The 26284-nt window shown below is 35.6% G+C and overlaps 1 protein-coding gene across 12 annotated transcripts in view; it reads right to left on the bottom strand.

Moving 5' to 3' along the window:
• Window positions 1–26284, bottom strand: part of MIPOL1 (mirror-image polydactyly 1) — a 303329-nt gene that overhangs the window by 6963 nt on the left and 270082 nt on the right. Inside the window, exon 14 of one of the 12 annotated variants that reach the window (XM_059914121.1) lies at window positions 17702–17783. The exons of the other annotated variants lie outside the window; for them this stretch is intronic. Coding sequence (XP_059770104.1) covers window positions 17717–17783 — 67 coding nt within the window. The 3' untranslated portion in view covers window positions 17702–17716. Of the gene's footprint in view, window positions 1–17701; window positions 17784–26284 lie in introns of those variants that run through there. 12 annotated transcript variants of the gene reach the window in all.

Raw genomic sequence — 26284 nt, 5'->3', positions numbered from 1 at the left:
GGATAGGTGTTAGCTCTTCTCTAAATGTTTGATAGAATTCATCTGTGAAGCCATCTGGTCCTGGGCTTTTGTTTGTTGGAAGATTTTTAATCACAGTCTCAATTTCAGTTCTTGTGATTGGTCTGTCTAAATTTTCTATTTCTTCCTGGTTCAGCCTCGGAAGGTTGTCTTTTTCTAAGAATTTGTTCATTTCTTCCAGGTTGTTCATTTTATTGGCATAGAGTTGCTTGCAGTAATCTCTCATGATCCTTTGTATTTCTGCAGTATCAGTTGTTACTTCTCCTTTTTCATTTCTAATTCTATTGATTTGAGCCTTCTCCCTTTTTGTTCTTGTTGAGTCTGGCTAATGGTTTATCAATTTTGTTTATCTTCTCAAAGAACCAGCTTTTAGTTTTATTGATCTTTGCTATTGTTTCCTTAATTTCTTTTTCATTTATTTCTGATCTGATCTTTATGATTTCTTTCCTTCTGCTAACTTTGGGGTTTTTTTGTTCTTCTTTCTCTAATTGCTTTAGGTGTAAGGTTAGGTTGTTTATTTGAGATGTTTCTTGTTTCTTGAGGTAGGATTGTATTGCTGTAAACTTCCCTCTTAGAACTGCTTTTGCTGCATCTCATAGGTTTTGGGTCGTCGTGTTTTCATTGTCATTGTTTCTAGGTATTTTTTGATTATCTCTTGGATTTCTTCAGTGATCTCTTGGTTATTTAGTAGCGTATTGTTCAGCCTCCATGTGTTTGTATTTTCTACAGATTTTTTCCTGTAATTGATATCTAGTCTCATAGCGTTGTGGTCGGAAAAGATATTTGATATGATTTCAATTTTCTTAAATTTACCAAGGCTTTATTTCTGACCCAAGATATGATCTATCCTGGAGAATGTTTCATGAGCACTTGAGAAGAGAGTGTATTCTGTTGTTTTTGGATGGAATGTCCAATAAATATCAATTAAGTCCATCTTGTTTAATGTATCATTTAAAGTTTGTGTTTCCTTGTTTATTTTCATTTTGGATGATCTGTCCATTGGTGAAAGTGGGGTGTTAAAGTCCCCTACTATGATTGTGCTACTGTCGATTTTTCTTTTGTGGTTGTTACCACTTGCCTTATGTATTGAGGTGCTCCTATGTTGGGTGCATAAATATTTACAATTGTTATATCTTCTTCTTGGATTGATCCCTTGATCAATATGTAGTGTCCTTCTTTGTCTCTTGTAATAGTCTTTATTTTAAAGTCTATTTTGTCTGATATGAGAATTGCTACTCCAGCTTTCTTTTGATTTCCATTTGCATGGAATATCGTTTTCCATCCCCTCACTTTCAGTCTGTATGTGTCCCTAGGTCTGAAGTGGGTCTCTTGTAGACAGCATATATACGGGTCTTGTTTTTGTATCCATTCAGCCAGTCTATGTCTTTTGGTTGGAGCATTTAATCCATTTACATTTAAGGTAGTTATCGATATGTATGTTCCTATTACTATTTTCTTAATTGTTTTGGGTTTGTTATTGTAGGTCTTTTCCTTCTCTGGTGTTTCCTGCCTAGAGAAGTTCCTTTAGCATTTGTTGTAAAACTGGTTTGGTGGTGCTGAATTCTCTTAGCTTTTGCTTGTCTGTAAAGGTTTTGATTTCTCTGTCGAATCTGAATGAGATCCTTGCTGGGTAGAGCAATCTTGGTTGTAGGTTTTCCCCTTTCATCACTTTAAATATGTCCTGCCACTCCCTTCTGGCTTGCAGAGTTTCTTCTGAAAGATCAACTGTTAACCTTATGGGGATTCCCTTGTATATTATTTGTTGATTTTCCCTTGTTGCTTTGAATATCTTTTCTTTGCATATAATTCTTGATAGCTTGGTTAATATGTGTCTTGGCATGTTTTTGCTTGGATTTATCCTGTATGGGACTGTCTGCACTTCCTGGACTTGATTAACTATTTCCTTTCCCATATTAGGGAAGTTTTCAACTACAATCTTTTCAAATATTTTCTCAGTCCCTTTCTTTTTCTCTTCTTCTTCTGGGACCCCTATAATTCGAATGTTGGCACATTTAATGTTGTCTCAGAGGTCTCTCAGACTGTCCTCAATTCTTTTCATTCTTTTTTTCTTTATTCTGCTCTGTGGTGGTTATACCCAGTATTTTATTTTCCAGGTCACTTATCTGTTCCTCTGCCTCAGCTATTCTGCTATTGATTCCTTCTAGGGAATCTTTCATTTCATTTATGTGTTGTTCATCAGTTTGTTTGCTCTTTAGTTCTTCTAGGTCCTTGTTAAACGTTTCTTGTATTTTCTCCATTCTGTTTCCAAGATTTTGGATCATCTTTACTATCATTACTCTGAATTCTTTTTCAGGTAGATTGCCTATTTCCTCATTTGTTTGGTCTGGTGGGTTTTTACCTTGCTCCTTCATCTGCTGTGTGTTTCTCTGTCTTCTCATTTTGCTTAACTTATTGTTGTTTGGGGTCTCCTTTTCACAGGCTGCAGGTTCGTAGTCCCCTTTGTTTTTGGTGTCTGCCCCCAGTGGCTAAGGTTGGTTCAGTGGGTTGTGTAGGCTTCCTGGTGGAGGGGACTGGTGCCTGTGTTCTGGTGGATCAGGCTGGATCTTTTCTTTCTGGTGGGCAGGACCATGTCTGGTGGTGTGTTTTGGGGTGTCTGTGAGCTTATTATGATATTAGGCAGCCTCTCTGCTAATGGGTGGGGTTGTGTTCCTGTCTTGCTAGTTGTTTGGCCTAGGGTGTCCAGCACTGTAGCTTGCTGGTAGTTGAGTGGAGCTGGGTCTTAGCGTTGAGATGGAGATCTCTGGGAGAGCTTTTGTCGTTTGATATTATGTGGAGCTGAGAGGTCTCTGGTGGACCATTGTCCTCACCTTGGCTCTCCTATATCAGAGGGACAGGCCTGACACCTGGCCGAAGCAACAAGACCCTGTCAGCCACACAGCTTAGAAGAAAAGGGAGAAAAAAAGAAAGAAGGAAAGAAAACAATAAAGTAAAACAGTTATTAAAATAAAAAATAAAAAATTATTAAAAATTTAAAAAAAAATGAAAAGCAATAAATAAAAAAGAAAGAAAGAACTAAATCAAAAAACAAATCCACCAATGATAACAACTGCTAAAAAACTATACAAAAAAAACCCCACAAAAAAACCAAAAACATACAGACAGAACCCTAGGATAAATGGTAAAAGCAAAACTATACAGACAAAATCACACAAAGTCCACTGCGTCAATTTTGGGATGATTCGTTGTCCTTTCAGGTATTCCAGAGATGCAGGGTACATCAAGTTGATTGTGGAGATTTAATTCGCTGCTCCTGAGGCTGCTGGGAGAGATTTCCCTTTCTCTTCTGTGTTTGCACAGCTCCTGGGGTTCAGCTTTGGATTTGGCCCCGTCTCTACGTGTAGGTCGCCTGAAGGTGTCTGTTCGTCCCTCAGACAGGATGGGGTTAAAGGAGCAGCTGCTTCGGGGGCTCTGGCTCACTCAGGCCGGGGGGAGGGAGGGGTACAGAATGCGGGGCGAGCCTGCGGTGGCAGAGGCCAGCGTGACGTTGCAGCAGCCTGAGGTGCGCCATGCGTTCTCCCGGGGAAGGTGTCCCTGGATCACGGGACCCTGGCAGTGGCGGGCCGCACAGTATCCCGGGAGGGGAGGTGTGGATAGTGACCTGTGCTTGCACACAGGCTTCTTGGTGGCTGCAGCAGCTGCCTTAGCGTCTCATGCCTGTCTCTGGGGTCCGCACTGATAGCTGCGGCTCCAGCCTGTCTCTCAAGCTTGTTGAGGCAGTGCTCTGAATCCACTCTCCTCGCGCACCCCGAAACAATGGTCTCTTGCCTCTTAGGTAGCTCCAGACTTTTTCCCGGACTCTCTCCCGGCTAGCTGTGGCATAGTAGCCCCCTTCAGGCTGTGTTCACGAAGCCAACCCAAATTGGGTAAGTATTTACTGGTGTATTTCATCTGCTAGTTTAGTAACACATTATAAGAAAGTAAATTGATGACACTGTACGTAAGTAGGAAATAATAGTTACAATCTATTATCTTCTATAACAAATCTTTTTGTAAACTTAAAAATACATTTGCAGCTACATTTTAGAGAGAAATCCTAGTTTTTTCAGTTAACATCACTTTTATATTTTCTTTGTGTCTATGTAAGATGTATGTACTACAACGAAATACGTAGTTTTCCATCAAGTAGATGAACCATAAGTTATTTACCAATTTTCTGAATTGGTTTACTTTCATTTTTCAATCTTAATGAATATTGTGATACATTTTAAAAGGCAAGTAATACGTAATGAATACTGACTATGTGCCAGGAACTATAAGAAGTAATTTATGCACATATTTAATCTTCATTACAACTCCATGGAGTAGATGTTATCATCAGATGACAAACCAAAGCATATAGAAGGTAATTCGGTCACAGCCATACTGCTATTGAGTTTTGGAGTTGGAATACATTGCAAGGTGTAATTACCACATCCCTGATCTCTCTGATGTGCTACACTGCTTCCAAAAGTACTGTGACTTTTAAGGTTTATTTCTGATTTTTTTATGGGGTTGGACTACTCTTACGGACTAGATAATATTTTTTCCAAAGTGAGAGAAAGAAGTGAAAACAGGACAAATTCCTTATCCTCAATTGAAAAATCTCACTATAGATTCCATTTTTGAAAGCAATTTTTGTATCTGTCAATGTGAGAGGAGAATTCTTGTTGGCTGGACAATTTCCTCCCTAGAAAAAAACATTCCACTTCTACTATTTAGACAATGAGATTGCCTGATCAAACATATTTGGCTTCTGAATTTCATTTTTCTAGGAGAAAGAACCAGGGAAATCCAAGAGACATGGATAAAAATCATCCTTCCAATAGAGGAGACAGAAAAGCCACTAGAAACGCTGCCCTTTGGGTTGGTCATTAGTATCAAAGATCTTGCCCTCTTTTAATCATGGCAGCAGGACGCAAAAAACATTTAAATGTAGTTTCTTCTTTTACTATTATGGCTGTTCTTCCTCTGCTGGTCTCTTAGATGTTGTTTTATCACCTTTTCATAACACTTTTCATACTTTCCTCAAAAGTTGTTATTTGTTCCCTTGATTCCACTTAAATGCTTATGGCTCCCAAATACAGACCATTAACCCAAAACTCTCCTCTGAGTTTCAGACTCAAATATCCAACTGCCTTCAAGATATCTCCTTTTGCTTATTCCACAGGCATATGATAATGAGCATATCTAAAAGAAAGCTTATTTTACCTTCCATGCATATTTCAGTATTTCTTATTTTGATTAATGTTGCCATTCATTAACTACCCAACCTTTAAGTTGAAAAAATTTAGAAAACCTTGGTCCATTGATTTTTTTCCTCTCACTGCAGCTTGGACCTGTGAAAACTTTGTGATGAAACCACTAATGTAGACAGTGGGAAGCAATAAAAGGGTTTTAACTCATCTAGTAACATCATTTACCTTTTAGAAAGATCACACTGGCAAGAATGTAGGGATGGGATGGAGGCAAGTTGGCCTATAGGTATGGAATCCAGATAGCTTCTAGTGAGCACAAAAATGTGAATGTACTTAAGGTCACAAAACTGCATACTTAAAAAAGTTTATGATATAGATTTAAGTTCAATCAATAAGCATTTGTTAAGTAATTCTTATAAATGAGGTACTGTTCTAGGCATTGATTATTCAAAGACTAGAACATGATTCTTGATAAGGAGCAGTAAGGTGGGGAAGCAGATCTTTATATGGTAACTGCAATAAGTTACTGGTAAATGCTGTACTAAAAGGATAAGCATGGGTACTATACAGAACCTAGCTTGGGCAGGGAAAAAGAAGAAGGGCCTGTAAAGGCTTTCTGATGATGCCTGAGTTAAGTTTTGAAGGATAAGAAGGAAACAGTCACCTCAAGAAGGGTGGGAACAGAGACGGGGCAGGATGGGCATTTCAGATAAAGGAAATAATATATGTACAGGCACTGAGGTATGAAAAGCATGATGTGTGTCAAGTCCTACCAGTTGTATGGTTTCTCAGGATCATGAAGTAGGGGGTGGAGGATGACGGGAAATAAGGCTGGAGAGGTTGGTCATGACTAGGTCTTGCTCTAGGTTGTAACTGAAGGCATGGGAGTAGATGGAAATGCCTAGAGAGAGACATAGGAAAGGAGAAGGGAGGTGAGAAGAGGATAGAACCAAAATGAAAACAAATACTTAAAGTAAAGAGACTGACAAAAGAATCTGAGAAAACAGTCAGGGAAGCAAAAGGTAAATCAAGAGTAGGTGCTGTCACAGAATTCAGAGTAGAGAATTTCAAGAAAGGAGTGATCAACAGGGTTAAATACTTAAACAAGATCAAGGTGAAAAATGACCATAAGATTTGGCAATTAGGAAATGACAACCTTTTCCGTGCAGCTTTAATGGCACAATAGAAGTGGGATGAAGCCTGAATGGAATGTGAAAAAGTGAAGACTAAGTATCAGCTTGGTTAGAAAGTATAAAAGCTTGGCTAGAAAGTAAAGAGGATTATAGTTACAGGGGAATATATGGCTGAGGAAGTTTTTAAAGAAATGGATGGCATGTGAATATGTTTATGGACTATGGAAGAGAAGACTGCAGGAAGACGCTAAAGTAAAAGGGAGGAAGACGATACCTTTTAAGCAGGATCTCAGAGGATGGAATCATAAGCAGAACTTGCAGCAATATCATTCAAAATATGACTGGACAACTTTTCCTTGGAGATTAAAGGGAAAGAGGTGGAAGGAATACAGCTGTGGATAACTTTGTAGGTGTTGAGGAATTTAACTGACAGAACTCACCATTGCTAGATTCAATTTTCCCCAAGGAGTTAAGAGGCAGAGTTCTCCGCTGAAAGCACAGGGTAAAGAAAAAGGCTGGAGGAGAATGGTGAAGGTTTAATGGGACAAGAAAGGGAGATGATCTGGGACATGTAAAAGGAATGTTAGCGGGATTGATGGGCCATTGACATTGAAGTTTCTTAGCATGAACACAGAAGTTGGGATAGAGAGGAAGACACTGAATCAGGTGCCTGAAACCCACATTAAAGGAATGGCACTGATCAGGAGATCAGTAGATATCACTGAAGAGGAGAGAGAGAGAGTGATAATAAAGCTGGGTGGTATAAGCCTCAAAGAAGGGAGGATTTTTACGTGGGTGCAGAAGGTATGAAAGTAGCAAAGGGGAACCAGAGAACTCTCCTTCCTAGTACATAGGGTATGGGGGAAAGACCAGTGTCCAGTGGGCTGCTAGGAAAGAAATGCCCTTGGTAAATTCAAATTTCAGGTAGAATGTATGTGTGAAATATTCAGTGCATAAGTTGTGGAAAGATGCAAGGTAGTAACAATGGAAAGAAGGTTCCAGAGGCAAAATGAAAAGAGCCGAGATCAGAGGATTATAGAGAAGGAAGAAAAGACGGGGAAGGGGACTTCCCTTGTGGTCCAGTGGTAAAGAATCTGCCTTATAATGCAGGGGACGTGGGTTCGATCCCTGGTCAGGGAACTAAGATCCCACATGCCACGGGGCAACTAAGCCCGCATGCCACAACTACTGAGCTGTGCGCCTCAATTAGAGTCAGCGTGCCGCAAACTACAGAGCCCATGCACTCTGGAACCCGTGCACCACAACTACAGAGCCCACGCACCCTGGAGCCTGCACACCACAACTACAGAGGAGCCCGCACGCCGCAATGAAAGATCCTGCATGCCTCAAAGAAGATCCCGCATGCCGCAACTAAGACCCGACGCAAAAATCTTTAAAAAAAAAAGAAAGAAAAGGTGGGGAAGAAGGAAGCACACAGCTGCAAGAATGAGGATAAATAATCGATAGAGTGTACCCACTCTTCCATGCATAACTTGTAACCAATGAAATAAAAAGTTCCTTTTCAGTTTTAGGTACACTATGTAACTGAAAGATACAGACTAAGATACACACAGATGCACAAAAAAATGTACATATATACACATATTTATAAATATGTAAAGACACGACCACATAACTATGAACACACATGTGCACAAAAGTATGGGTAAGAAATAAGGGAATATCAATAGAAGACAATAAAATTGAGAAGAAAAGGAAGAAAGATTATTCACATTTGAAAGAGAATGGAGAAAGAATTTGTAAGTGAAAAGTTGAATGTAGAAGTAGATGGGAGAGTGGGTTGAAAAGTCATGGTGAAGAAAGTGGAAACAGTAATTGGTAGAAAGTGGTTAGAATGGTGAACTGAATAATAATAATGCGGTCAACATTTTTCTTATATTAATAGGAAATCGGCCTCCTTGGATCTTCTACTTACTGCCTAGACCTACTCTTTAAATCATTGCCTTATTTGATTCCCTGTATGAGGTGTTGTCAAAATGTTAAGAGAATTGTCATGTCCTTACTGTGTTATTTTTTTCAAGGTTAATACTTCCAGAGCTGTCAAAGTTTTTCACATTAAAGTTAATAGACTGCTCACCATATTGATTATTCTTTGTGCAGGTTCTCCAGCATGTCTAGTGTTTTTAAAAATATTAAGCCTGATCTAATAATAATCCAGTCTAATCATTAGAAAGGAAAGTGGGACTGATATCTCTCTTGATCTGGACTTTTACTTCTATTTTGATGCTGCCATGTTTCACTACTGGCTTACACTGAGCTTTGGTGCAAATGAATCTACCCACTGGCCTGCTTTGCCTACCAAGCCAAGCCAAGTCTCTCCTATTTTGGACATATACAATTAATATTTCTGTATCAGTTATTTATTGCTGTGTAATAAACCACCCAAAACTTGGTGGCTTAAAGCAACAGCTATTTTATTTAATCATGTTAATTTGGGCTTGGTGCAGCTGGGCAGTTCTGCTGGCCTTGCCTTGAAGCACTCATGCAGCTACAGGCAACTGGAGCTGGGTGTTCATATGCCTGACAGTTGGTGCTGACTTCTGGCTAGGACTCTCTCTTCTTATGGATCTCATTCCCAAGTAGACTAGTCCAGACTTATTTACATGGTGAGCATGAGTTAGCAAGAGGGGAACACGGGCAATACCCTTGAGGCCTTGTTCAGAAGTCAACATCACTTAGTTTATTTTATTGGTCAAAGGGAGTCACAGGCCACCCCATATTCAAAGGGTGGGGGAATAGATTCTACCATTTGACAGGAACAGCCACAAAAAAATTGTGGCTATATAGATCCTAAATGTTATGTAACTGAAAAAAAAAGGCTACCAAGTATACCTACATTTTACTATAAAACAAAGCTTTAACCCAAATCTGTGAATCTCTAATGGAGGAATTTCAGGTATCAATTGATAAGTGTTAAAAAAGATACATTTTGGAATTTGCATTATCTCTTAAACAACACCTAGGATGTGACTCTCATCTCCGACAACATGTAAGATTGTCCCTATTTGTTGTCAACTGGGTGCTTTTTGCTGGATCTCCATTTATTTTGAAAAAAGAAAGAAAAACAAAAAATTTGGTACTTGCAATCAATATTTAGTTTTAAAGCATTGTTACTAAACATTTACTAATTAGTTTGTTGATTTCTACCATAATTTTCAATTTAATCAAACCTAATTCGATCCTTTCCCCAAAATCTTTTTGCTATATAAAACATATTTTGTTATTAGAATAAAAAATACAAGGAAATCATATAGATTAATTTAGCTCTTCAGATATGCTATTATACCAAGTACTATCATTCATTCATTCAGAAATATTTCTTGAGTATTTATTTTGTGAATGGCACCTTTTAAACAGTTGTGTTCTAAAACGTTTTTAATGTGTCTACTGTAGGTGTATGTTATATGAAGTCTTTTTATAAATACAAAATCCTCTGTAAAGATGTGCCATGAAAGGAATTTTCAGCTATAGCAAGTTATGATACAGTGAGCTCAGGTTATACCTTTTGCAAATAGTCCTAAGGTTTTACATATTGTGGACAAGAGGGTGTATCACAGGAAGATAATGAGAAAGTGGGAATAAGCTGTCCTCACACATCACAATTTTGGGTCATTTAATTTACTATACATTGTTTAGCTTCACTTTTAGATTTATATTAACACTAAGAAATTGCTTCCCACCTTGAAATTAAGCAATAAACTTGGATTTATCTTTGAGATTAAATAGAATATAGAAAAAACTTAATACATGTATATTCAATTGTGCTTAGATTAGATATATGACATTCCTTATTCAATGTCACTAATATCTAAGGCAGACAAGGCAATGAAAAGTTACCTATATTGTAAACATAGACTAACATTTGCTATCTTCTAAGTAACCTTGAAAAATTAGTCTCACCAATCAGTCATAGTACCAATTAGTGTCAATTTAGATGACTAGTAAACATAAAAGTTAGAAATAGAACAATCAAAACATGTAAAACTTGGCATTCTTTACTTTTATTTCACCCTGCTTAAAAATTAGAACATGGAGAAGAATTAAAGCTGTATTTCCTTCTTTATAGGATCTCTAGAGTAATTCTACTTCAAGTTTTGGATTTTAATTTAATAACTTTGGTATAATTTTTTTTTTTTTTTTTTACTTTGGTATAATTTTATCCAGGGCTTAATTAAGACTTTGTTAGTAAATTAGATGTCCAGATAGTCTGCTGGATTCCAATTGTCTATGGCAGTACTAGTGCAGTGGGTGATACTATTAGGAAAGTACTTACAGAAGATAATGGAGTTATTTTGCCTAAGTCCCTAACTTAACATCATAAAGTGATTGAGATAATAGGATGAATTAAGATCAAGTGACAATTTTATTGGGCTCTTTAACTTTGTCTGTCGGAGGATATTTAAGCCATATGTAAGATTCCCAAGAAAACTCAACACGAGTAACAAGCTCATGAAGCTCCATGAGGGCAGGGACAATATATATTTTGTTCATAACTGTATTCTTGTAACTAGCAGAATAGGCTCTCAAAAATCAATAGGATATTGTTTATTTGTTTGTGAACAAATATTACACACACATGCACATGTCAAGGGTCTCTGCAGAAGCACATTAAATGATAAAACAGTTATTTGAAAAGAATAGATTTCTCCCACTTTAAATGCAGGGAGTTTGGAGGCTTGGTGGGAAAGATGTTAAATGAAATTTCATTCTTAGTGAGAACTAAGTTAAGGTTATCCTTTTCGTATCAGGAGGAATTTTGTCAATGTGATAACAATAAATTACTAATTCTGAAAACCAGCATTTTCAGCCCTTCTTTTTGATTTTGTATCTTATCAGGAGAAAAAAATGAAGCATACAAAGGAATAAAATTGCCATGGATGCACCTTCTATGCATCTTATGCATCTTCTATGGGAGAAGCCTCAGAGTCAAAAACAAGCAGGCACATGGCAATGTAGGAAAAACAAATTGAAAATAAGGTAAACCATTTTTAACTATTCCATTAAAAACTCTTGATTTCTAAGAATTGAAACAGTGGTATGTTAGTGGTATTTTTTAAAAAGGACACAGATTTGGGAAAGTTCCTTTTTCCTTTTTTTGAAAAAAATATTTATTTATTTGGCTGCACGGGTTCTTAGTTGCAGCTCACAGGATCCTTGTTGTGGCATGCGCATCTTTAGTTGTGGCATGTGGGATCTAGTTCCCTCACTAGGGATCGAACCCTGGCCCCCTGCATTGGGAGTGTGGAGTCTTAGCCACTGGACCACCAGGGAAGTCCCAAGTTCTCTTCTTCTTATTCTGGTTTTTGTGTTTTGCCCCTGCTCTGCAGCTTCTAGGATAGTCCTATGAATTACAATTTGCATAAATTATATCTTAAGGCACATAGAAGACCTTTATTTCTTTTAGACTGAAAGACTATTGATTATATCACTCTTCTATTTAAAATATCACAGTTTCACTATTTTTAGAGTGTATTTTGTTAAAAATCAAGGGTAATAAGTCATTTTCTTCTTAAATATTGTTTCAAGAACTGTTCAATTACATTCTCCTAAAAGTTCCTTTTTCCTATGAAGAAACCGATCCATGGTTTCAAGATAAGGACACAGTAAACAAAAGTTTGAAGTTTAATCTCATTCATGATATCATTAGATGGCTAGGCAGTCACTGCTTCTTTCTGTCAGTTTAAAATTGTATGTTATCGATCTTAGATACTTTATATATAGTCAAATTTTTAATACGAACAAGAGAAATTAATCATTCTAAAATATCAAAATTTAGCTAAGTAATATAACCATGAAAAGGCAGATTTCTCTGAAAAGTTTATGATGCATACTGGTCATAAAACATACATTATTTAATTAGAATTGCCATCAGAACATATTAAAGGAAAATATTTATAAAGATCTATACTATACATGTAAAAGAATGAAAGAGGTTTATATTTTCATCTATCTCAAAAGAGCATCTATTCCAAACATACACACATTTTTTGGGTAATTTATTGATACAGAATTCTGGATGCCTTCAAGGAGAGCATTTCTGACTGTTTCATTTCCTCCTGATTTCTTATTTTTATATGTCCTTGTAAATGTAATTTCCATTCTTTAATATCAATTCACTTCACAGTTAATACTTTTCAAGCACCACAGAAGACTTGAAATTAAATCACATGTATCTTTCTTTAAGTGTTAGTATTAAGGATGAAATGGGCTTTATTCTCGGTGTCTAGATTATTCACTGGTGGTAAGTTAGTGACGTAGGGACACTAACTTTTTTGAGCTGACAGGACAGTAGTAAATTGCAACAGGGACTGAGCTACAAAGATCTGAAATGTGAATTGTACTTATGTTCAAATTTACTTACAGTGAGTAACTTATTCACTGAGATGGATTTTTTACATGATTTCCTTTAGACTTACAGTATTTGTAGTGTTAACAATACATATAGGTTTTTATATTCTAGAAACTACCTTAAATTTGCCACAAGTAATAATAAATAAGGCCTCATATATTTATAATGATTATGATTTACAGAGTATTAGAGGGAAATTTGTAAGGTCAATAAAACCTATTCTCTTATCTTAATTGGTATAGCTATTTCCATCTGGATGTGAAGAGCTGGGCCTCAAACCTGCCTTCTGATAAAATTGATAAAATCCTAAAGGTTTTTTTCATATTCTATAAGGCATCATGCATGAAAATTATAATTTGTTATTTTTCCTTAGACTAGGTTTGGGTAATATGGTAGTGTTTACATCTTCTGGTATGTGTTTTGCTACCTAAATTTGGTAGAACTCCTTCTTTTGAGTAAATAATCTAGGTGGTATTAATGAATAATTGCTATAAATCTTTGCTAGTAGCCTGTCATCATCATGTGTCTTTTTAAACAAAATAATTATAAAAATTTTATAATTTTAAAATTTTAAAAATTTAATAATTTTATAATTATTAAAATAATTATAAAAATATATGCAGCAGAAAGCATCATATATCTGGACTTTTAAATATTCACCCACCAGCCTCGTTCAGACAATTCTTCCCAATGCTCTCGCCTCAGGAACTGATCCGCTGCTTGCCCACTAGAGGAGTTACATATTGCCTTTTGAAGAATGACACCTCAAACCACAGCCTTGACATTTGGCCTATCTTTGAATGGCTTCAGATACAGCTCTTAAGAACAATCTTTATGATCCAGAATAACTTTGGACATTCTGACTTTTAGCACTGAACTCCACAGAAAGAGTTTATGTGGAAAAAAGGGTTATATAATCTAAACTGCTATCATTCTAAAGACATTCTCATGGGTATTTCTATTATTCCCAGAGAAGAATCCTTAGAAGCCCTTCCCTTCTTTTGCTCTTCAGTTTCTGGAAGCCAATTTTGATGAGTTTTATATCTGCCATCTGAGAGCACTGTTCTCAAACTCAACTTAATATTTTTTCTCATAAGTTTATAAGTTAGAGTTACACAAAAAGAAAATGAAATTAGTTCTTAGCACTGAACTAAAGACATTCTATTAATGGCACTGTGTTGTTCCTATCTCTTAGGCAGAAAATCTTAAAATACCGACTACTTCTTTACCCTTCACATCTCTTTAGTCACCAAATTATATTGTTTTTCTCTATAGTGTTTCTGCTATGAATTCCTTCCTCCCATTCTCACTGCTACCAGCCTATAACAGCACACCAGCTCTCTATATTATTAGACTATATTATTGATTTCTTCTTAGCTGGTATTCTTATCTCTAACACCAACCTGCTTCAATTAATCTTCCACAATACTAAGTGGGACTGATGTTCCTAAAATGCTATTTCCATCATGTAACCTTTGCTACTTTCAAAACTCTACAATGGCTTCTTATTTCCTATCACATGAAATCTAAATGCCTTTGCATACTTTTGAAGGTTCTCAGTAATTCAGCCTAGCCTCGCCTACCTGATGTCATCCCACAGGAACCTCTGCTCCTGCCAGTCTGACCTCTGTACAGTCTCCTCTCATATATTATACTCACATGTGTACCTCTGCTTCATTTATGCTCTTTCTCTCCTCTCTTATCCTTTCTTCTTTCCTCTGTGCTAATTTGTATCCCACCCACTCTACAGGGCCAAGGTCAGTTTCCTTGAGGCCTTCCTTTTCTCTGTATTACCTGCACTGAACAATTAACAAGCTATTCAGTACCATTCTGTTAAGTAATTAAAAAGGGCAATACATATATAAATATGTTACCAGCATTACATATAGATGCAAGATGGCAGACACTCTAACAATCCCACTTCTAGGAATCTGTACCCTCCCTAAACATCTAGCTACAAGTATGTTCACTGCAGCAGTATTTGGAAACAACTAAGTACTAATGATCTAAATGTCTTGTGAGCAAGAGCTCTATAGCATACTTTTCACTTAGTCCACCAATTTAAGTGCTACATACGTAAAACAATTTTTTGGTGAGGTGTCTTTCTCTGTATCTTGTAATAACAGTAACACAGATGAAAATAAAATCCAAATTCATTGATTCCTCCCCATTACTGTTCCATATTTCTCACTAAAATCCCATATCTTTCCAAGAGATAAAATATTTTAAATTCCATATAGTAGTCAGACTAACAAGAAACACAAGAAACTTTTTGCATTAATGCCTACAATGAAATGGCCAGGAGAAAAGGTATTGCCAGCTGTAAAGGAACAAGTTGCAAGAATTAATCTTACTCATAATCGTTACCTTTTTGCCAAAAAGTTTCCACAGGCAGCGTGCTTCTAATGCTATGTACATACACTCAACGACTTAAATCATTCATATGAACCTGTCAAAAGTGCTGGTCCGCTATTTTGACATGCTTACTGAGAACAAAGGATAACTTACTATTGTCAAAGCAAGCTATTAACTCCTGTCTAAACTTTCTCTCTCAATCTGAACTACTGTAGGACGGCTCTTTGATGGGAATCACACTCTGCCTTTTTCAGCTTCACATCATTCTGCTCTATTACATGCCAGTGTCTTTGAAGGCTGCAAAGAAGCCATATTAACAAAGTATAGACATTTTGAATAAAAAGATTCTCAGTCCTTGTACCATAAGAAGGACATCTAAAATTCTAGCTATCACTATATATCCTTATATAGTGATATAACTTTTTAACAATTTAGGTCATTATTATAATAGAAAGTATTTATGATAATGTGTTTTATAATTACAGGGCAAGATGAAGTATTATCTATCTACTATTAAAAAACCCAGCACCATATTTCTCCTTTCCATATGGCTGAAGAGATTTAAATCTGCTGTTCTTCAATGGCATCTCTACAAATGGCCTAACTGTATTCCTAATTAATAGAAACCTTTTCTAACAATTCTAAATACTTTTTAACTCAACGATTCCACTTCTAGGAATTTGTGTCCCCTGCAGTAATTGCAGATATGTGCAAATATTTAGATGCAAGAATGTTCATTGCAGCAGTACTTTAAAACAACTAGTAACAATAAATGAATTAAATAAATTATGGTATATCATACAATAGATTTAAAGCCATTTATTTAGTAAAACATTATGTATAATGATATAGAAAGTTATTCATAACATATCAAGTGAATCAGGTTATAAAACTGTATGTACTATATGAAAACATTTTTTTTAAATGTCAAGTTGCTTAGCAATATTTTAAAAATTTTCTAAAATTAGTGTATATTGCTTTAGTAATTTGCATATATATATATATAGTGGTTAAAAAGCATTTTAAAAATGTTTGGCCTATCAAAACAATATTATTTAATATTTCTCTTGATAAAGATGAATACATGTACTTAACTACTAAAGTGAACAAGAGGTCATTTAAAAGAAAAAAAAATGCAACCTCTTTCTATTCCCATTCTCACTTATTTTTTGTTGAACTCTCCACAGGTTTGGGGATCCAATAAGGCTGACAGAGAGCATGAGGCTTAAAAGTTACCCGAGGCTATAAAGTATTTTTATTCAGTATGTATATTTTGCAGGTTTAAAAATTTTACTTCTTGCTCGCTAGAAATTTCCCAGAAAAATAAATGAAGGGGTCATAAGGTACACAAAGATGGCAGAACTATTTATTTCATTGTTTTTTTAACATCATAAATCAAGGCCGTATGATTTTCCAGTTAAGTTTTTACAATATTTAAAAACATTATTTGAACTGAAAGAGACTTCTTATATAGTGAAGGCTACCTCAGGTACTTTCCTTTAATCTCCCACACCCAAATGAGGCCAATCCAGCAACTAAGAGCTCAAACCTGTCATTGTGTTTTGATCCTGTTTGTTTTATCCTTGCAGGATATTTGCTTTGGAAGAGGAGATTTATAGCTGAAGAACTATGACTAAATAGCTTATTTGCTAAGATAAACCAACCTGCATTAGTATTAAGGTAAAAAAACTATTACCTACTGGACTACTGATGAAAACAACCCTTTCTTTAAAAGAAAAAAGGTACACAAAAATCAAGTTTATAAATAGTTCTAATGCTTTTTCTATACAGATAATCATAAGTAACAATAAAAAAACCCCTCAAATAAGCAACTTAACAAATAAACCTGACACTGTAACAGAAAAAGTCTCTGTTGAAAAAAAAAAGTTTTAAACAAAAAAAATGTTCACTGTACATATAATAAAAAGCTAATTTATTTACTATCCAAAGAGTTCTTTCAAATCAACAAAAATTGATTAACAGTCCAATACAAAAATGGGAAAAGGTCATGAACAGGCAGTTCACATAAAAAGAAAAATATACTGCAATAAATATTAAAAATTGCTTAACTTTATTCATAATTAAGGGAATACATATTAAAACGAGATATAATTTTTCATCTTTCAGATTGGAAGGTTAAAAACTTTGATAATACTAAATAGTGATGAAGCTTAGGGAATAAGCATTCTCGCAGATTATTGTTGGTTGATACAACTTTTTAACAGAACAATTTGGCAATACTTAGAATTAAAGACACATACTTTTTTTAACCTTAAATTTTTCATTTCTAGAAATTTATCCTATAGATCTAGTGAAAGGACTACACAAAAATATGCTTAAGGAAGGCTGTTCAATTGTAGCATAGTTTGTAACAGCAAATTTAAAAAACCCAAATAAACAAACCCAAATTCTTTTCTCACAGAACTTGCACTCTAGTCTACAAAAGATATAGGTATACGGTAATACGTTTTAAGATTCAAAGCATTATTTCACAATGTTTTGTATTGGCTGGGAATTAGCAATTAATGCTTATATTTTTGAAAATCTGTAAGGAAGTTGATAATATTTTAGAGACTGAAATTTCAGAGTTAATTTTTTTAGCACTATTAAGATACACACACTCACCTTTATCTTTCTTGGACACATCAGTATACATTCTTATTCATGGGTAGGCAAAATGCTTTGCTTAAAACAGGGATCATATTCACAGAACTGTGAGGAGAGGTTTTTAGGGAGAAGGTCAAAACAACTTAAATATGGGCTCTAATGAGAACTTGATGCTCTAAAGTAATATGAATTATTTCTAGTTTCTCCTCTCTTTTAGTGGCCCATCCCTCAAAAGCTAGCTGGAGCCTGTAATAAAAGGACATCATTTCCAGAGAAAACCACAGATCCCTCTTTCAAAAAAAATCCTTTAGGTGTGGCACTTGACTTTTTCTTTTTATTTAATGCAACTAATAGGTGGTTATGCATCTCAGTAAACATAAAACTTAATTGACTTGTAAGATTCCAGAAAAAAAAAATTTAACAACAATGGAATAAAGTTTTGGGAAAATGTTGAAATAAAAAAAGCTTCCACTGTGACAAATCTCTCTCAATAAATTCAGCCTAGTCCATTAAGTTACTACATTATCTGATACTATAAAGCAGCATATATACAACTACCCTGACCAGAGGCCTGACATAAATATTAGCCTGGAGAAGCTAACATTTAATAAAGTTATTAAAATTTCTATTTAAAAATATTTATCACACTTTTGTGATTCTTATATCCCTAAAACTTAAACAACTTTTGCTATTCCATAATCTCTTAGAAATACTAGTGGTAAAGAAGCCATTAGGAATATTCTCTACTTTTTCCCACTGATTCTCCCAATCATCGAGAGATAGTCAATATACCATCACAGAGGAATGAGTGAGATCTTTCCTTTAAATTTCAATGATTGATATTATAGGCACAAAAATAATGCAAAGTCTTCATTGGATATCCTTTTGTTAATTTATCAGGTTCCAATTACCTTTTTATGGAAAAGGAGGCTCTATTCATAATCCTTTAATGTACAATTTCAAAACTGAAAAAGTTCTGAAAAACCAAAAGTATTTTTATAAGTTTGTTGCAAACTCATGTAACAGCAAAACCTGATCTAGGGTGGTAATTCATATATGTCACTGTGCTTCTCCACAACAAATGAAGATGTTAACTAATAAAGAGAATATACATCATATTACCTTTACAAAATTTGAACAATTCTAAATTCTGAAACACAGTCCTTAGGGCTTTAAATGAAGGATGTAGATCTGATTAGATTCTGTGTTGTTATTTCTTTAGTAGGTGAATATTGTACATATGCTAATAGCATATGCAATATTTTAAAAATCAAAATTTGGGAGGGCTTGAATCTTAGACCTTTTTTCTATGGCATGCTGTAACAGGTAACCAAGACTACTGGCAACATAACCCACAGAATTAATGAAACATATATGTTTTTCACAACTATGAAACCTCCCCTGACTGATCCAAGTCTGATGCAGGTATCCTCTTTAAGTGTTCCCATAGTAACACACACTTCCTCTTTATAATTGCTGTTTACTTGTCAGTATCGTTTGCTAGACTGTAAGCTCAGTGATGGCAAATGCTGCTATCTTTAATTTTATCTACCAGTGATCCCCCGTGCCTACTTCAATACTTGGTGAATAATACATACTTGGTTAAAATAATAATTGAATTGAAGAGCAGAAGAAATAAGTTTCAAAGAATTTTCTAAGTACCTTCACATAGTTCAAGGTATTTGGAAATGGGCAGGCACTACTCTCATTCAACTTTTATCCTATCATTATTTAAAGCTCTTTTTCATCTTATTTTACAAAAATATTTTAGCAGCTGTCCATTCACTGACATTTCTATTGTAACAATAATCATGTTTATTATTATTTCAACTTATTTTTTGGTAATCTTTCATGTTAATGATTATAATTATTTGCCCTTTTAAAATACGCTTCAGTGTTTAAAAACTTATATTTGGTAACAAATTTTTGCTGAATTTCCATTGCTACTGATTTTTTAAAAACTGCGTATAATCATTAATAGCATCAATATCAACAATGAACAGATCTGAAATACCAATAACCCTGCTACACTTCAGCATATATTCAAATAATACGGACTGGTTTCCTACCTTCACCACAGATGAGCACTCCCCCACCCCCGTTATTTTATTTTTCTCATTTTTACTAGTAGGACTGACCTAAATCTTGACTCAGATTCTCTACATTCATTGTTATTTGAAAGAGGCAAAAATCTGACCCCTCCCTCCTTGTTTCTTACACTAGCTAGTGGCACTTTGAATTTTAAAATTGAAATTTATAAGTAGGAACTGACAGCACCAGAGACAGATTCTGCTGGCTACCCTGTTCGTGATCTATTAGTTTGTGAATATGCATGATTCCTGGTATTGGGTTGGCCAAAAAGTTCCTTCGGTTTTAAAGTAAAAATAAAAGACACATTTTTCATGTTCACCAAGAACATTATTGAACAACATATTCACCCTTTTGTTCCACTACCTTCAGTCATTTTTCAGGCAACTTCATAATTCCATCTTCCCAAAACTTTTTATCTTTTGGAGAAAAGAACTGTTCCAGGTGCATTTCACAGTCTTCCAGGGAACTGAAATTTTTTCCATTAAGAGAATTTTGTAAAGACAGAAATTAATGGAAATCCAAAGGTGCAATGTCCGGTGAATACAGCGGATGAATCAGAACTTCCCAGCCAAGCTGTAACAGTTTTTGCCTGGTCATTAAAGAAACATGCAGTCTTGCGGTAATGTGATGGAAGATTATGCGTTTTCTGTTGACTACTTCCGGACGCTTTTTGTCGAGGGCTGCTTTAAGTTGGTCTAATTGGGAGCAGTACTTGCTGGAATTAACTGTTTGGTTTTCTGGAAGGAGCTCATAATAGAGGACTCCCTTCCAATCCCACCACAGACACAACATCACCTTCTTTGGATGAAGACCGGCCTTTGGTGTGTTTGGTGGTGGTTCATTTTGCTTGCCCCACGATCTCTTCCGTTCCACATTATTGTACAGTATCCACTTCTCATCACCCGACACAATTTGTTTTATTTTTTCTATTTTAAAAATTTTTTATTGGAGTATAATTGCTTTACAATGTTTTGTTAGTTTCTGCTGTAGAACAAAGTGAATCAGCTCTATGTATACATATATCCCCTCCCTCTTAAGCCTCCCCCCATCCCACCCCTCTAGGTCATCATAGAGCACCGAGCTGAGCTCCTTATGCTATATAGCAGCTTCCCACTAGCTAGCTATTTTACACATGGTAGTGTATATATGTCAATGCTACTCTCTCAATTCGTCCCACCCTCCCCGTCCCCCCCACCACTGTGTCCACAAATCCGTTCTCTACGTCTGCATCTCTTTTCCTGCCCTGCAAATAGGATCATCAGTACCAGTTTTCTAGATTGCATATATATGCGTTAATATACGATATTTGTTTTTCTCTTTCTGACGGAACATTTTTGTTACGTTTAAACAGAGAATCGCATGCGGAAATATGATCAATGTGTTTTTCGCTTAACTTATGTGGAACCCAAACGTCAAAGTGATTAACATAACCAAGCCGGTGCAAAAGATTTTCAATGCTTGATTTGGATATTTTGAGTATGTTGGCTATCTCCTGCGTGATATATTGATTTTTCTCAATGTCTCGATTTAATCGCTGTCAACTTCAACTGGTCTACCCAACCGTGGAGCATCGTCCAGCGAGAAATCTCCAGCACAAAACTTCACAAACCAGTTTTGACACATTCTATCAGTCACAGCACCTTCTCCATATACTGCACAAATCTTTTTTTGCATTTCATTTGTGTTTTTACCTTTCTGGAAATAATAAAGCATAATATGCTGAAAATGTTGCTTTTTTTCTTCAGTCTTCAATATTAAAATGGCTACACAAAAATCCACCAATTTTGATAAATTTTTTTTTAAATGCACGCTGATATGACGGCTGTCACAATACAATCTAACAAAACTGTTTTGAAATACGTTAAAGACAACTAAGCCATCTTATGGGAAAAACCGAACGAATATTTTGGCTAACCCAATACTTAAATTTTGGCTCAGGTGTTGGCTTCTGTAGAAGTTTTGACCTTGCCATGACCTTTGGTTTCTAGATAGGATCTTGTAGATTTTCAGAGGATTGCGATGGTTTCCTAAGGTCAGATTGCGGTTGTGCATTTTACAACTATCACTGCTCTTGAAGCAATATGATCAACTGAATGTCTTACAGACCACCAATTTTTAGCTACCCAAGGCCCAATAAAAGTAACTTAACCTTCTGAAAACTTTGTGGGAGGCAGCTTCTGACATAGCTCTCAATGATGCCTGCCTTCTGGTATTCACACCATTGTGTAATCCTCTCCCCATCGGTGAGGACTGGACCCAAGGACTTGCTTCTAATGAACAGAACGTGGCATAAATGATGGAATGTCACTTCTGTGATTAGGCAACAAAAGGCTGTGACTTCCGTTCTGCTAGCTTTCTCTCTCTCTCTCCTTCTTGCCTGCATTCCAGTAAAGCCACCTGCCATGTTGTGAGATGCTACATGGAGAGACCCACATAGAACGGAACCAAAGAAGGCCTGAGGCCTTGAGTGTGAGAAGAACTGAGTAGCTTTGCTCTAACAGCTTGTGAGAACTGAATCCTGACAACAACCATGTGAGACATCTAGAAAATAGATCCTTCCTAGTCAGGTCTTGAGATTACTGCAGGCTTGTGAGACACGTGGAGCCAGAGGACCCAGCTAAGCTGAGATCCCTTATCCAAAGAAACTGTGAAATAGTAAGAGTTCTGAGCTATGAAGTTTTGGAGTAATTTGTTATAGAGCAGAAGATAAGTAGGCTAATATAAACCTCAAAAGTATATTTTTTGTCCTGAAACAAAATATAACTAAATTATGGTTTCAAATTATATACTTAGATGGTTAAGATGTATTCATTATATCTTTTGTATGATATGTATTCATTATATCTTTTAATATGATACAAGTTCAATATTAGCAGGAAATATATATAACAAGGATGAATTCTGTCACAAAATATTGACACATATGTATGAATGACATAGTTTTAAAACCTAAGCTGATTCTTGGCAAGATGGTTCAATGAAAACTTTTGTATAAAAATGTTCTGTTCTATTAGATGGAAAAATATACTAACTAAATAGTGTTCATAGGTTACGCCTGGCATTGTAAACATCAATCATATCACAGTATGTTATCTGGCCTCCTCATATAGCCTAATGGTAAAGTTACCATGCAAGAGAACTGCAGGTTATCCTCTTTTCATTAGAATTTTAAGCTCTAAATATAAGTGATCACTTTAAATATGTGACATAAATCTCAAGTATTTTCTTAAAGGACCTGTTAACAATTCTGAATGTTTATCTGTTATAAATGTAAGCCCCTTTCTTGAGAAACTAAGACACCAAGAAGGATAGCTATTTGGAAGTCTTGCATACTACTCAAATTAAACTCGTTAAAAATGTCCTTCCATTTCACATCTGTTCTTCCTCTAGTTTTCTCAGTCTCAATAAATGGTATTTCCATCTATCAGGTTGCTCAAGACAAAAATTTGGGAGCTTCCCTTAACACCCCGCATCTTATCCAGGCAGTTTACTGCTTGGATGCCATCCATGTACATCTCAAGTCCCACTCCTCTCTATCTCCAATGATACTCCCCTGGTCCAAGTCATCACAATTTCTCACGACTGCTATTCCTTCCTAGTGAGTCTCTCTACTTCTATTCTTATCTCATTCCAATCTATCCTCCACAGAGCATTTAGGGTTAATCTTTTAAAAATGCAAATCGAACATGTACCCTCATTAAAATCTATCAACGACTTCCACTGCTTAAGCTAAAAAAAGGAAACTAACAGACAAAAACCTTGACAAGGGTTACAGTGTTCTTCAAGATCTGACTCTGCATACTACTCCATCCTCCTTTTTTGTTCCAAGCTGCCCTCTGGCCACAAAGATCTTCCTTCAGTTTCTCCCACGTGCCAAGTTCTTTGCTGTGGTTTCCACATGAAAGGTGTTTTTCCCCTGGCTGATTCCTATTTATACTTCTGGCCACAGCTTAGTAAAAACCTCATCCCTTTAACACAAATCTGAATTAGATCTGTTATATTCTCTTACAGTTTGTAGAGAATTTTCCCTCATCATGTTAAGCACAAATTGTAGTTACATACTTATTTGTATGAATATTTAATACTTATCTCTCCTGAACGAAGGTTTGCTTCATGAAATCAAGGTAGAGTTTGATTTTGTTCACCTGTGCCTGACACTGCACATGTTTTAAAAATATTTGTTGGATAAAGTCATGAATACAATTGTTCAAGATCCTGCTTATTATAATTGGTAAAATATTTAAATTATGGACTTTCATCCATTAAGAAACTTTCTCTTTCACCTTTTTTATTTAGAATGAAATACATTCATTTTTGAGATCTGAAAAAATTCTAATATTTATATTGGCATGGCTATTTACTTCCTCAATCAACCCAACTGTAATGATTTATACTTACTTTTTCACTTTATAATAACTAATTAGGATATTTACATCAACCAATTATAAATACAAACAACCACTTTCTAGTTGTCAAAACGGCTATTTCTGAAAGTGACAAAATCTATCAGGAAAAGAGTATCAAAGCTATGTTTTATCATGAAAGTACAGTTTCATTAAAGAATTAGGCAGCCAGATAGGTTAGCTATTTAAGACTTGGCAAAATTTTAACAAGTAATGAAACGTTACATTAAGCAGGAATTATTTTAAAATGAGCAAGACAACATGATTGTAAAGGAACTTCTTTGATGCATTCATTTTATTACCTTCTAAACACATTTACTTAATCAATGTAGAGTTTATTGTGTTAAATTGTTACTTAAATGTATTTGAAAGTTTTTAATGCATTTTTGCTGCTATTATAATATGATATAGAAAATGTATGAAACCAATATAAAATTCAATGACTAAAGATAAAAATTTTATTAGCAGGTTCCAGTTTCACTCCCTAAGCAAGAAATATGATTTATTAATTTGCTCAAAGATACCACTAACATGTAGCTCTTCAGAATAATTACTTAAAATGTATTCCCATGATATAAATATTTTTATTGTTTTAGTATTCATTGGATCTACTATTCAAAAGTTATGAACAGGGCTTCCCTGGTGGCGCAGTGGTTGAGAGTCAGCCTGCCAATGCAGGGGACACTGGTTCGAGCCCTGGTCTGGGAAGATCCCACATGCCGCGGAGCAACTGGGCCCGTGAGCCACAATTACTGAGCCTGCGCGTCTGGAGCCTGTGCTCCGCAACAAGAGAGGCTGCGATAGTGAGAGGCCCGCGCACCGCGATGAAGAGTGGCCCCCGCTTGCCGCAACTGGAGAAAGCCCTCGCACAGAAACGAAGACCCAACACACCCAAAAAGAAATAAAGAAATAAATTAAAAAAAAAAAAAAGTTATGAACAGTACTACAACCAATTTATACCACACAATACATGATGCATACTGTTAAAGTCAAATGTTCTCAGAGTCAATATAATCAAAACATACCTTTTTTGGACTCATGCATTCACTTATAGTTTGCTTATTATTGCTTCATAGAGATAGGATTTTGTACATTACAAGATTTTATTGATTTATTAGTTATACAATATACTAAGCATACTCAGTAGACCGAAAAAGTTAGCTCTGGGGCTAGTATCATATAATAGCAAGTTGTAGAATACTTTAGAGCAAAATCAGAGTGTTGGCATAAATGATAAATACATAAAACTGGACTAGTAAAGACTAATATTTAGTAAGTCCCCTAACAAAGAAAATCAGGTCTTAGAATTGTACACTTTGCTCATAATGAAAGGAATATTTATTAAGCATCTTAAAGCCTATAGTCAATTATTCTATAATAAACTATTAAATTTCCTTTTTTAAAAAATGTTTTTTTATTTGAAGATATGTAAAGAAACCATTAACATTTATTTATTTGTTTATTTATTTAACATCTTTATTGGAGTATAATTGCTTTACAATGTTGTGTTAGTTTCTGCTGTATAACGAAGTGAATCAGCTATATGCATACGTATATACCCATATACCCTCCATCTTGCGTCTCCCTCCCACTCTCCTTATCCTATCCCTCTAGGTGGTCACAAAGTACCGAGCTGATGTCCCCGTGCGATGCAGCTGCTTCCCACTAGCTATCTATTTTACATTTGGTTGTGTGTATATGCCAATGCTACTCTCTCACTTCGTCCCAGCTTACCCTTCCCCCTCCCTGTGTCTTCATGTCCATTCTCTACGCCTGTGTCTTTATTCCTGTCCTGCCCCTAGGTTCATGAGAAACATTGTTTTTTTTAGATTCCATATATATGTGTTAGCATATGGTATTTGTTTTTCTCTTTCTGACTTACTTCACTCTGTATGACAGACTCTAGGTCCATCCACCTCTTTATCCATCCACCTCTTTATCCATTCATCTGTCGATGGACACTTAGGTTGCTTCTAAAAACCATTAACATTTATCTAATATGCTGTAATACATACGTTTTCCAGCAAATGATTCCTTTCAATAACTTATATCCTAATTTAACTAATTCAGATAACTTATTCAACTTTAATATGTACTTGTTGGGGGGGCTGC

Source organism: Balaenoptera ricei, chromosome 2, assembly GCF_028023285.1.
Source record: "Balaenoptera ricei isolate mBalRic1 chromosome 2, mBalRic1.hap2, whole genome shotgun sequence".
In the NCBI taxonomy this organism is placed as follows: domain Eukaryota; kingdom Metazoa; phylum Chordata; class Mammalia; order Artiodactyla; family Balaenopteridae; genus Balaenoptera; species Balaenoptera ricei.
This window is presented reverse-complemented; position numbering and strand designations above follow the sequence as displayed.